The 12,646-nt window shown below is 41.9% G+C and overlaps 3 protein-coding genes across 4 annotated transcripts; 1 reads left to right on the top strand and 2 right to left on the bottom strand.

Annotated features, from left to right (window-relative positions):
• Positions 1–99: 99 nt before the first annotated feature.
• LOC148402864 (cyclin-Y-like protein 1) lies at positions 100–3,672 on the bottom strand. 2 transcript variants are annotated; one of them, XM_088368488.1, is made up of 10 exons: positions 2,872–3,672; positions 2,731–2,805; positions 2,621–2,655; positions 2,448–2,548; positions 2,195–2,272; positions 1,940–1,991; positions 1,761–1,880; positions 734–900; positions 505–667; positions 100–436 (listed from the first exon to the last, which is right to left on the bottom strand). In XM_088368488.1, exons 1-10 carry the CDS (start codon positions 3,026–3,028, stop codon positions 320–322), a joined length of 1,065 nt encoding a protein of 354 aa, XP_088224614.1. In that variant the 5' UTR covers positions 3,029–3,672; the 3' UTR covers positions 100–319. The 2 variants fall into 2 exon arrangements, with proteins under 2 accessions (XP_088224614.1, XP_088224615.1); XM_088368489.1 differs by having other exon boundaries at positions 2,195–2,230; positions 2,872–3,670.
• Positions 3,673–4,041: 369 nt separating this feature from the next.
• mettl21a (methyltransferase 21A, HSPA lysine) lies at positions 4,042–4,994 on the top strand. The gene is made up of 3 exons (XM_088368491.1): positions 4,042–4,283; positions 4,365–4,476; positions 4,545–4,994. The coding sequence occupies exons 1-3, from the start codon at positions 4,137–4,139 to the stop codon at positions 4,940–4,942; spliced, it is 657 nt and encodes a 218-aa protein (XP_088224617.1). The 5' UTR covers positions 4,042–4,136; the 3' UTR covers positions 4,943–4,994.
• Positions 4,985–9,332, bottom strand: LOC148402862 (cyclic AMP-responsive element-binding protein 1-like). Its single transcript, XM_088368490.1, has 8 exons — positions 9,154–9,332; positions 7,950–8,038; positions 7,722–7,868; positions 7,547–7,647; positions 7,073–7,212; positions 6,815–6,997; positions 6,591–6,744; positions 4,985–6,509 (listed from the first exon to the last, which is right to left on the bottom strand). Exons 2-8 carry the CDS (start codon positions 8,028–8,030, stop codon positions 6,365–6,367), a joined length of 951 nt encoding a protein of 316 aa, XP_088224616.1. The 5' UTR covers positions 8,031–8,038; positions 9,154–9,332; the 3' UTR covers positions 4,985–6,364.
• Positions 9,333–12,646: the final 3,314 nt, after the last annotated feature.

Here is a 12,646-nt window from a genome sequence, read left to right as displayed (position 1 = left end):
GACTCAGGTAGAAATTTTATTCCTGGGGACTTTCCAGTGAACAATTTTAGACACACCCGTGTCTAATTGTATCATTTAGCCACACCAAATAACAACAACTAGAGTACTTGATTTTATTTTAGTTGAATAAAGTCTCTTACATTTCAGCAGAAATAGCCTACATAGTAAGCAAAGCAAAATCTAATTTGGTCTCCGTGCGAGGAACGACACCACAGGGTCGCATCCAAAAGTTTGTGGAGACACTTTGAAATGTCCGTCTGGCAAAGTATTTTCATTTCAAACTTAAGAGTTCCACATTACATGTCTCGGATGGTCCAAATTAAGACAATATTGCCTTTGTGTTCTTGACAGCACCCAAGTTGTCTGCACTGACGGACTTCCGCAAACAGGTTTTGCTCAGGTTCTTGTAGCGGTCCTCACATAGCCTTGAGATGGCCTGAAGACAACGTCGCAAGCTTGTGAGGAACACATGGCGGAACAGAGACACGTGACAAAGTGACTCACCTCCAACTTTTGAGCCCGCGTGTTGCTGAGCGGCTCCAAGAGGAAGCCGAAGTTGTTGTCATCGGCGAGCGAGCGCAAGTCAAAGTAGTATTTTGCGTAGACACTGGCCGGAACGTTGATGTTGAACTGGAGCAACTCAAGGAAATGACGCTCCATCTCATTCCTGGAGAAAATAAATATTTAGAAAAGATTAAGGGCTTTTTTTTTTATTTTTGCTCACAAAACTCACATGTCCTCCACAGCGATGTCTTTGAGGATCTGGCAGTAGTCCACATTCCAAACCGCCTGGTCGTCCCAGACTTTGGAGGCCAGCAGGATGGCACCTAAAACAATCCGCTTCCAGTTGGACGGACAGATGTCCAGCTCTGCGTAAGTTAGCAGCCGCTCCAAGTACACCTGTGAAAGAATCAGGAGATATCATCCTTATCTGTCTTTGCTCAAGTCATAAAAATGTATGGACTGGTGTTCCACAAGGTACTGTACTTAGTCATGTTATGTTTGATATGAACATAAAAATGAATATGAGCAACATCAGCAATGGATGGCAATATTGTAAATATCACATCCTGGTTTAAAAAAAAATTAAAAAAATGCTGTTAATGGCTGATCAAAACTGTATCTTGTGCATGAAAGAAAACACACAAGCAAAACTATTTACCGTATTGGCCCGAATATAAGACAGTGTTTTTTGCATTGAAATAAGTCTTACATTCGGGGTCATTATACCCATTTACAACGCTAGATGGCGCCAGATATCTTTAAAGCGACTGCTGAACTTAACTCTCCAGGCCAAAGCGAAGAATAAAAATAAAAATAGCGGTAGCACGAAGAAGAAAAAAAAACTTGCGGTAAGAAAGAAACGAGAAGGAAATAAGAGAAGAGATAACAGAAAATGGAAAAAACAGAAGCCATTCATTTACAAATGTGATTGCACTTTAGTTTACATATTTAAATGTTCAGATATTAATATGTGATAGACCGTTTTGGGATGATTTGAATGAGGCAAAATAACATGCTTTTTCCCTCGAATATATTGTTATAATCATTTGTTTCAGATGTACTGTAATTATTTTCTGTATAAAAATTAAATTTAGTGTTCAAAAAGTATTTTTTCAAACTTGAGTCTTGAAAAACAGGGGGTCGTCTTATAATCAGGGTCGTCTTATATTCGGGCCAATACGGTATTTGATTACAAATACATTTGGATGAAAATGTATTGGAATTTCATTTAACTCATCTTAATTTCATGAACTAACCAGTGTCACAATGGCGCATTCGGCGGTCAGCTGGGCAGAGCTGAAGAGCGTGCGGATGAAGCGGTAGATGAGCTTGTGCTCGGGGTTCACTGCAAAGTAGTCGTCTGCAACTTTTTGCCGCTAGGGAAACAGAAAAAGTCAGTTCGAAGCCAAAACCAGAAAAAATCTAATCGTCTCACCGACAGCGGGTGTTTCTTCTCATCAAATATGTCCAGTGAGCGGCTGGAATCCCTGCAGTGGGAGACAACGAACAATTAAAGTGATATCTTTTTTATTTTTCTCATAGTCACAAAAAAAACAGCAGTAACTAGTTAGTGAATTTTCCAGTGTGCTAATTAGTCTACCTTATTAGCTAAAACCAACATTTGCTGACTCACTAATTATATCAATGAAAAGATAAATGACACTTAGGTAAATAAGAAAAGCACTCGGACCTGTTTTTGATGTGATAGTAAATAGCCAAGGCCACACTGGAACAAAAAGAGGAGGACATCAGTTTGAGATGTGCGTCACTGTTTGGAAGGAGATGTTTTAAAGAATTTAAATTGTATATATTTTTTTCTGGTTTGTATTTTTTGGAGCCACGTCTACAGTTAGTGACGAGGCAGCAGGGTCGAATAATTCGCTCTGCTGCTCAACTTTCGAAATCTGAGAGCTACGAACATCTCCCATATTTTCCATGTGTACCATTTGATGGTGTTCTTGAGGTTTGGCTGGCTGACTGTGCTGTCATCGAGGAAGATTGTAGAGCAGGAGCTGTACTTCCTCATCACAAGGCCAGGAGAAACCTAAAGTGAACGGGGAGGTTTTAGCGTGAGGAACCTCGTGATCACTTGTGAGTAGATCTTTTCCAAACTCACATTGTTCATGTAGATGCTTTTCCTTTTCTCTCGCACTAAATTCAAAGATGAAAACCAGAACATTTAGGTGACGTCCAGGTGAATAATAAAAGTGACAGAGAAAGGCTCACCATCCGTCTGAGACTTGTTCAGGAACAGGGTGGTGGCTCTCGGGTGGTCCGACGGGTTTGCCTCATGGGCCAGTTCTGAAAGTGAGTCAAGTTTATCCAAATAAATTCCGTATAGTTCCGAGGACGGTGCATTTCTCTCACCGTCAGGGAGCTCTCTGTCACTGATGTGTTGCAGGTAGGTTCCAGTATCTTCACTCACATCCTCTGCAGTAAAAGGACATTCCTCCAGCTCCAGCTCTATCCTGTGGTTCTTCGGACTCTCTCTTGGAGAGATGCAGCAGGACACCGACCCACCCATAGCTTATTTTCCCATGCACTTTATAATAAGTTGGAACTGCAGGGTGCACCTTGTTAGTGTGTAGTCGGTTTCTTAACTCAAGCGGTATCTACAACTAGTATCTTTTTAAGTTAGACTAGGTGTAAGGATGTCAAGTCGGCGTGCAAGGTTTCGGTGTCTTGGCTTCAGAGAAGAAGGGTGTAGTACTGTGTTTAACAAATATGCAAACAAACCAGACATGTCTTGAACAGCTGACATGTCCGGGGCGTGTGCGTCGCAATGTAAGCACGGTTGCATTTTTAGATGGCTTGGAGTACGGGTGGAAAAAGTTTAATAGTATAAAATATGTCTGGTCATCTTACTTAGCAGAGATTAAAACCACAAAGTCACGGCTTTCTCTTGACCGATGGGTAGCTGTCCGGCTAGCTTCCGCATCCCAATCCAATCCACGACGTCACTATAAATTCACTGGATCGGGAAAACTCCGCCTCAATCAAAAGCCATGGTGGAGTGAAGATGCATTGGAAAGCAAATAAACAACAAAAACAACGACTCTTAATTGAGATTGAATAAAGAAATAAAGTATATTTTTTTCAAGCGTTGTCCCACGTTAGCTCGCATTTCTGCACATACTTGCAGACCTATCGTTCGTAAGCGCGTATGTTACGCCATATCCGGGAAATCGCTTTTCAAAATAAAAAAGACCTTCAGCTTTGCGTGAAAATATTAATAATAAAAACATATTTACTTTGTATTGTGTGACAGAAATATGTTTCAGAAGAGACTAACATAATCAAAAATGGCAAATATTATAATGTAATTTAGAATGAGATTTTGAGATAAAAAAATAAATCAGACAGTATAAATCAAGCAAGTAGCGATTTCCAAATTGACGAGAGTCGACAATGGGCGTGATGTTTATAAATAAAAGGGATCATATACTTTTACAAACTTGATAGTGAAAAGGAAACTGTACGTACAGTACTGCATTGTACTTGTAGTGACAATATCCATCAACAGAGGGCAGCATTGCAAAAGTACCGCCTGTTTAGCTTCGCCGGAAGTGGAAAATGAGCGGAAATGATTTCTTTATTATTATAGTTGAACATTTAATGTTTCTACTAGAGTCATGGCTCTGGTTCCTTATGTAGAAAATGTGGTGCCAGCGCTTTCCAAACTGCAAAATTCATCATCGCGTTTTCATTTCGCCAGCCATGAGATCATCATAGCCCAGGATTGGAGGAAACTTGGAGTAGCAGCAGTTGTGTGGGATGCGGTCAGTGACCTTAACAGCAGAGCTTGAATTGATCATGTTGCTTAAATTTATGCTCATGCATTTTTTTTTTTTTTTTTGCAGGCCGTTGTGTTGTGTATGTACTTGGAGCTGGGCCATGTGGATCTCAAGGGAAAAGTGTCCATTGAGCTAGGAGCAGGGACCGGACTAGTGGGCATCGTTGCAGCCCTGTTAGGTAAATTACCTAACAATTAAACAATTAACAATTACAGTTTGCACAAATTGACTTTGTTGACTTCCCAGGTGCTAAAGTGACCGTCACTGACAGAAAGTGTGCTCTGGACTTCCTTTCTACCAATGTCAAATCCAACCTGCCACCTGACCTCCGGGAATCTGTGGTGGTGTCTGAACTTTCTTGGGGTGAGGGGCTGGCCCGCTTCCCAGCTGGGGGCTTCGATCTAGTCTTGGGAGCGGACATTGTTTACCTGGAGGACACATTCGTGCCGCTGATAGAGACACTTGAGCACTTATGTGCCGATTCCACCGTGGTGCTGCTGGCTTGCAGGATCCGCTATGAACGAGATAGCACGTTTTTCAATATGCTGAAGGAGAAGTTCACCGTCGAGGAGGTTCACTATGACAACGACAAGGACATTCATATATACAAAGCTCAGAAGCATCTACCCAGGAGTGATTTATGATTTCTTTCAATTGAAATAAATGTATTATTTTGAAATCCAAGCTTATCAGAAACACTTTTATTAACAGCTGCCGAAATGTAACAGCTCTAACATAATGTATCATACAAGTTGGTGCAGACATTAAGAAAATAAATGAAAAGCCACATGAAATATAACAAAGTCTCATTATACATTATAGCTAAAAAGAAAATAGCCTTCTCGGGCTGGGTGCACGAGCAGAATGTTTGACCAACAAGAGTCAACTACCATGTGCAACACACCTTATGGTGTGATCTGAATATTAAAATTACACCCCCTTCCCTTAAAAAAAAAAAAAAAAAAAACATTTCGTGATCAATTACTGCTTTAAGTTGTCCTGGTGCTTCATGTTTGAATGTCAAATACATGGTGTGAAAAATCTATATTTCAAATCCAAACTATGTACAAGCAGGTACATGGGAAGTCAAGCCAATGCTGGGAAAAATTTGTTTGGATTTGCAATATCATTTTTGTCACAACTTGTATATCTTGGATTGTTTCAGCAAGGAAAAGTGCATACTGTATACAACCTCATCTTACTAAACGAAACTTCAATTTCCCTTTAAGCTTGACAAGTTCAAATACATCACAGGCCATCTGTGACCAAGTATCTATTGCATAAGTTGTAAGCAGGGCTCATTATTTTTGGTTTTTATTTTAAGAAAATAATGACATCATAAATGGTTAGATTAAAAGCCACAATACAAAAAGCATTTCATAATACGAGCATCACATATGCGCTTTGTGTCAATTGATCTTTCTCCCCTTTTCTCCTTCCTTTCTCACTCCAGGTCTAAAAAAAGGCCCTTGTTTATTGCAAACAGATTGGTGGAGCTCCAGTTTATCTTAAAAAAAATGGTAAAAAACAAACAAAAAAAATAATGACCCTGCAGTTATGTTAGAGACCAAACGCCAATTAAGAAAAAAAAATAATCAATCTGATCGGTAAGTGTTAATGTTTGCGTAGCAAGGCAAAGTGAGCCAAGGAGGAGAGCAGAAACAAAGATCGAACCCAGTCTGCAAATTCAGCGACGGCGTCAAATCACTTGTTCCGTCTTCAAGTGAGCACTCGCCGGGACTGTTGGCTCACTAGCGCCGATGACATCTTGTAGCTCCGCCTCCTCGTCAAGCCTCAGCGACGGCATCCCTTCCTTTGGCCAATTTGATTTCAGGGCGCTCCTTTGAGGACAAATCCACTCATTACGACGTCAAGGGAACGGAACGCTAACTTAGTACTTGGCAGTTAACTTTGCCTACTGGGCCACATACATGTCTTGCAGTTTTTTTTTCCCAATTTTTGTTTTTTTTTTACAAAGCGAAACAATTAGAAAAGTTAGCGTGGCATCCGTACGCACGGCTCTTGACTGAGTCTCTGTACAGTCGGCGGGCGTTTGACGCCGCGGCCTACTCGGATTTGTGGCAGTACAAGTCTTTGAGGGCTTTGAGTTCCTCGATGAGGGTTTTGTTCTGGTTCTCCAGCACGGCCACGCGATTCTCCAAACACTTGACGTACTCCTTCTTCTTCCTGCGACACTCGCGGGCGGCCTCCCTGGACGAGAAGACAAAGAAAATTGTCAAAATCTGCTTTTGATCGCGAGACTGCCATGGTGGCGGATGATCAGCAACCTACCTGTTTTTCATCAGGCGCACCTCTCGTTTACGCGTGACTTCCTCTGTTCCCGTCCCCGTGCCCATCGCGGGCGAGGTCGCCATGACAACCCCGGGGGCGATGGCGCTGGTCTGCGCTGTGCGGATCTGATAGGCCTGAACGTCTCCGGAGGCGGCTGAAGAACGGGAGGTCGATGGTAACTAAGATCAAATCCAAAGAAACTCTACTCGCCATCTTTTCTTTACCTTGTACAACCACCTGGTTGCTAGGCAACAGAATCTGCTGGCCATCACTGGTCTGGGCGTATTGCAGGATGGTGGTGCCGGGTTGGCCCGTGGTGGCATTGGCCATGGTGAGAGCTTGCAGACCCTGAACGCCGTCGGTCCCGTTGTTGGCCAACTGGATGGCCCCTCCTTGAGTGATGGCGACTGCGAGATAAGTGAGAAAAATCAGATTTCTTTTTCAAGGCCACGTGACAAGCTGGCAGTGGGCAAGCAACATACTGTACTGGCCGCTGCTGGTTTGGTAGATGGGCGTGGGCATGGTGACGGTGGTGATGGCCGGACCCGAGTCGTCTTCTGACTTTTCTTCCTCGATACACGGAACGGCCGGAGCGTCTGATGATAAGTCGTTTAGGATTTTCCTGACGAAGAAAAAAAAGACGGGCGTGATTATCAAGTAGGGCTGAACATTGCAAAAAAATAAAAATAATAAACACTAGTCAACACAAGTCAGTAAATTGGATTACAACAATGTAAAATCACAAATAATGACATTTTTCAACAGTCATCTTGTCTAGTAGAGAGTATATAAAAAAAAACTATAAAAAATAACACCTACTGACCTACCAAAATGAGGCAATTTTTTTTTTTTTTTTTACATAGCCCCACCAAATTGCAGCCTTTGTGACTTAAAAATTGCATTACACTCCATTGGGATGTCAATTTGAATTCAATTAATCTTTCAAAACAACAAACCTGTACGAAGGTCGTCTGGACAGGATCTCTCTCCTCTTCTGAGAATCTGTGACGCTGTCGACAGACTCCTGAGAGTCTTCGCTCTCAGCAACCGTTGAAATCTTTGCGGGGGAGACAACAAACACATCAGCTGTTTTTTTTTTTTTTTTGGTGACATCACTTAACCGACGCACACCTGAACTGCTTGGACCTGAGGGGACTGAATAACCGAAGGCTGAGCCGCTTGGATCACCCCGTGCACTTGGACGGTTTGGCCGTTGGGCAGCTGCACCAAGGCTACGGTAGGACTGCTGGACGTCGCCTGGCTTGATGCAATGGAAGCCTACAAGCAGGACAACCCATCCGGATGTAAACTCTGCAGTGAAACGAGACATCCTCAACTATCGGTGTGATGTGGTGTTACCTGGGCCAGGCCACTCTCAGACTCCTGTTTCACACCCGTTTCACCACTTGGTTGTGTATCGGCACAAGCTTCCATTGTCATTTAAAAATCTGCACAATGACAGAAACGTGTTGAAAGAACGTGCATCGGCATTAAATCGTGTTCATCAGCTTTACCTCAACAACTTCTAAGGCAGGGGGGACCCCGAGAATAGCCTACAGGCCTGTTCTAAACATGGCGTACCAGTAACGAGACATTGTAAATTTCTAGGAATGTTGTAAATATGAACTGTTGAAAATGTAAACACTAGCAGCGATTTCTAGAGGTATAGCGTTGCCTATAAATCTTATTCAATTACTATGGGGCTGCCTTAATTTTCAATAATAACCAATAAAAATAACATTATTCAAGATAATTTGAGCAAATTTGATAAGTCTGCATCAAACTGGTAGATCTTCGCATTAATTCGTCATCAAAAAGTCGCTCTCAGTTTGAAAACTCCTGCATCCCCAAAGGAGGGTGTGGCTTTCGACACACGCGAGCACGTATTTCATTTAAACGCAGGAAAAAACATTGCAAAAAAGTAACAATCACGATGAGTGGCAATCGGAGTCTAATCGATGTAAATTGTTGTCGGTCTTGGTTGTGTACAGAAATACTGCATGTTGCCGCTCGCCATCGCGGCCAACATTGCTTAGCTAGCATGCTAACAAGCTAATACGGTTTCAATTTTAATTCCGCTTTAAATAAGACCGTTTGGTTTCCTTCGCATTCCCGCTGTGGGTCGTCAGTGCTCAGTCTAAACTGCGGTTTCGCTGATAAATTAAACATGCGTTCATGTGATTTAAAAGTGCAAAGTTGCATGCATTGAAGGTTTGCGAGGGAAAATTCTATAACTGTGTACCACACAGTTTATATGCTTCCAAGTTTATTTCAAACAATTTATTTACTCAAATGTATCAACCAAACTGCTTCTGTGACTTAGTCCAATGGTGTCATTCATTTTCTCTCTCCCTTTTCTTTAATTTTATTCAATGCAACCCAGTCTCCATCTAAGTCTGACTTTTTTTTTTTTCGAACATTGCAACGACTGACTCATTTTAGTGAGCCTCTGCAACGCCGCCGCCATGATTTCTTTGTTGGCGTTGTGCAGATACAAGCCGCAAATAAACGTTGCGGGCAGCCATCTCACTGTCTAGCAAAGATCGGATGCGTATCCTCTTACCAACACAGACTCGCTTCGTCACTCCCGGGTCTACGGAGCTCCACTTTTATTCAGACCGACACGTAAGAGACCGCGTCAGGCTACACCTCCGTCGCGTCACCGAGAACAACAACACCGAGAGGAGGACGAAGGCTACGACGACAGCGAGAATCGGCCTGGAACGGGCGGATGTCCGGAAAGAGCCGAAAAAGGCCGAGGAGCCGAGAACTCACGACTATGGCCGAAAGTTTCTTCCTCTTTTCCTGTAAGAGGTTGGCATACAAGGATGTGGTTGCGTTAGCGCCGTCTAACGGCTCTGAGACGGTACTTACTCAAAATGCACTCAAAATGTATCGCTCTCAAAAGTAAAATGTAAATGCCACACAAGTTTGAAAATAAACATGGAATTGTTTTGGACTGAACAGTAGCATTTTTAGCAGAACTGTGTTGACAGCGATTCTTTTGCATACCACTAGAATGAGCTTAAGCATAATATAATAATAATAATAATAATAATTATGTACTGTAGTACTTTAATGGACGACAGAAATGGTCAAAATAACAAATACAAGTGAAAATAAAACCAAATATAAAATAAATAATAAAAATAATTCAAAATATATATACATTGATATTGTATTTATGTATATATTTATTTACGTTTTTTATTTCCATATTTATTTTCATAGTTTAATTTTTTAAAATCTTTGTTTAATTTTGTACTTATTTTTACTTTTGTGGTAAAGATGTGCTTTTATTTGATTTTGATGTTAATATTTATTTTGCAGGCGCAATGTTTGTGCACATAGAAGTTCAAGTTTTATCCTTAAAAGTCTTGATTATAGGAGAATAGCGACAGGCGGACTTTTCTCTTTGGATATTTCACGATTTAATGATATTGACATAGAACACAAACCCGTTTTTCGAGTTTTTGCAAAGTTCTCCTTTTCATCCATGTTAATCAAGCACTTTTGAGCGCTCGCTCGCTCGCGGCAATGCGTCTTACCGTCCACATGATGGCATTAGAATTCTTCCACTTTCATTCTCCATCCTCGCAGCTCGTTGGCCTGCCTTTTGTCGTTGCACATCATGTTTCACCCAGCCGAGCCCGACTGTGGGTGAAAAAGGTGAGATTAGCTCCTATCTTCTTTTCTCTTTAATGGAAGGCCAACAGATTTCAAGCATGTGGTGCTTATTATGTACTATTTACAGCTCTTGCATTCGCAATACACTTGCTGCCTCTCCCTGGTCATCAAGCCAGGCCATAAAATGTTCTCATTATCTCTGTCATTCGGCGTGTGGGGGCCGCCGCAGCAAAGTGGGTTCTAAGCTGTGGCAGCTGGTCAAAATCCTGCGGGGAAAATGAGACTTCAGACCAATTTATGACCATCATCTCTATGTGCGAGGTCAACGCGGCAGCTCTTCAAGCCGTACGTGCAGATGTGAAACATACCTAGCGAGTGATTGAATATCCCAGCGGTGCAAACACTTGTGACCTAAACGCCGTCCTTTGCAATAAAACGTGAAAGGCAGGATGCGGCATCGGCAAGGATGTAAACTTTTCTACTTTTCCATTCAAAGTGAGGCACGCGTGATAAATGTTTGTCCCAAAGCTGCCTTTGCATCTGATCTCGTATGCGGCTGACTTGATTAGACATTGATTTCCCTTAATCAAGACCAGCGGCTACGTTCGCCGCGACATCCCCGGTTAGCTATAGCCTTCCTTAAATTGCCAGTGCAAACACAAAGATCGGCCAAGACTTTGACTAAATCAAAACGGCCATCAATTATTAACCTCTTCATCACATTTTCTATGTATCGCCCTGGTCAGTGTGATTCAATTAGATTTCCGCTTGCTGATGCTGCAAGAGAAAATCTGATTTTCAAGGCTGCAGCCAGGCTGTAAATCAGGGCCCAAACAGCTCAGCCAATCATGTCAAAGACGCCCCCAAAAATGGCGTAGGAGGAGGATGGGAGTTTAATCTTAAGCATGAAGCGACCTGACTTCAATCTATAGCCCTTTCCCCTCTCCTTAAATCCAGCTGTCAAACCTCAAGCTCACGAAAGTCCATCGACAGCCTGCCCCTTGACAATTTGGATCCTTTCAACCTGCTTGCACTTTCAGCCATTTTTGCTTCTTTATTTGTGTTTTTAAATTGGAGTAGTGACGCTCCATTCACTTTGTGGGCTGGAGCTGGAGCCACCATTTTGAATAACATGACTGAAACATGATGTCAGCATTTTAAACATCTTGTATCTTGGGAAATATGTCTGCCACTCAATCGTGGTATTGAGATACATGGCAAAGTCTGGAGTGTGGCTAAAGGGGGAATTACTTGACTCATTTGAATACCACTGACCTTATGCAATTTTTTTATTTTTTTTATCACGTTGAATTATCAGGCTTGCGTATGAACACCTGGCGGAGGTTGCCATGGCTACAAGGCCCCACAGACACTTAAGCGTTCACACATGCACACGTGCAGAGCATATATAAAAAAGGTTCTCCAATCTGAAGACACCAGTGTGTTATTTATTTATTTATTTAACTATCTATTTATTTATTTATTTATTTATTTATTTATTTATTTATTTATTTATTTATTTATTTATTTATTTAACTATTTATTTATTTATTTATTTATTTATTTATTTATTTATTTATTTATCCATTTATTTATTTATCCATTTATTTATTTGAATAGGGACAATGCACATGAATGAAAATCAAATGTCACATTGTTGCCAGATCCGAGCTGGTGCCGCCCACCGGGCAGCAAAGTTTTCCTAACATGGCGCGATTGTGCTGACCTGGTCCTCTTCTTAATCCATACTGGCGGCACCGTGGTTTATTAGAACATTTCAATCAATCCGGCGAGGCGTTAACTCCTCCCACTCTTGCCTTTTTCTGTATTTCTTATGTCATGCAGGAAATAAAATCATCTGGATTTAGATACTGCGTTTTTTTTTTTTAAAGTAGACTATACATCTTACTAGATTCGTTGCGCAACAACTTCACAAAATAACAATGAGAAAATCCAACATTTTTTCTTTTTTTACCCTTATCATCTGACTTGGCTTGGCGGGTTCAAGTGAAACATCCCGGGTGGATTTTTTTTAACATTTTAAGTCTAGCTTGGCAGTCACGGCCTGTCATGTTCCCCCCTGTGTTGTCTCCCATCCATCCCATTTTGTCCACGGTGGCCCGAAACATTGTGTACATGTCGTAAGAGCTGTCGTCCAAACTTTTGAGAATCATAAAAGATTCCGAAGCCGACTCGGTCAATCCCGCTGTGTACAATGTCGCTTTTTCTTGTAGTGTGACCGGCGTAGTCATTGTAACGTTCCCTTCCCATCCACCCCTCACTCATCCCACGCCTCCTCAAAGGTTGCCATGGTTACCAGCATCCCAGCGGAACACAAACCTCTCTACCCTGAGGCTATAGGAGAAAGCAGCTTGGCAGGTGTGGAGAATATGCTGACCTTTGACTGGTCAAGGTCTTGGATACTTTTA

The sequence above is a fragment of the Syngnathus floridae genome, chromosome 2 (genome assembly GCF_059516105.1).
Source record: "Syngnathus floridae isolate MCC-2025c chromosome 2, RoL_Sflo_1.0, whole genome shotgun sequence".
NCBI classification, from domain to species: domain Eukaryota; kingdom Metazoa; phylum Chordata; class Actinopteri; order Syngnathiformes; family Syngnathidae; genus Syngnathus; species Syngnathus floridae.
The sequence above is the reverse complement of the archived record's forward strand: the minus strand, read 5'-3'. Positions and strand labels throughout refer to the sequence as shown.

Excerpts from the sequence above, each read along its gene's own strand:
- LOC148402862 (XM_088368490.1), bottom strand. The coding sequence starts at position 8,030 with ATGACAATGGAAGCTTGTGCCGATACACAACCAAGTGGTGAAACGGGT. Across the intron at positions 7,648-7,721 it reads CTCAGGTCCAAGCAGTTCAG|ATTTCAACGGTTGCTGAGAG; the intron begins GTGTGCGTCGGT and ends TCCCCCGCAAAG. Across the intron at positions 6,998-7,072 it reads AACCAGCAGCGGCCAGTACA|TCGCCATCACTCAAGGAGGG; the intron begins GTATGTTGCTTG and ends CTTATCTCGCAG.
- LOC148402864 (XM_088368488.1), bottom strand. The coding sequence starts at position 3,028 with ATGGGTGGGTCGGTGTCCTGCTGCATCTCTCCAAGAGAGAGTCCGAAG. Across the intron at positions 2,806-2,871 it reads TGACAGAGAGCTCCCTGACG|AACTGGCCCATGAGGCAAAC; the intron begins GTGAGAGAAATG and ends ACTCACTTTCAG. Across the intron at positions 901-1,760 it reads AATGCGCCATTGTGACACTG|GTGTACTTGGAGCGGCTGCT; the intron begins GTTAGTTCATGA and ends ATTCTTTCACAG.
- mettl21a (XM_088368491.1), top strand. The coding sequence starts at position 4,137 with ATGGCTCTGGTTCCTTATGTAGAAAATGTGGTGCCAGCGCTTTCCAAA. Across the intron at positions 4,284-4,364 it reads CAGCAGTTGTGTGGGATGCG|GCCGTTGTGTTGTGTATGTA; the intron begins GTCAGTGACCTT and ends TTTTTTTTGCAG. Across the intron at positions 4,477-4,544 it reads CATCGTTGCAGCCCTGTTAG|GTGCTAAAGTGACCGTCACT; the intron begins GTAAATTACCTA and ends TTGACTTCCCAG.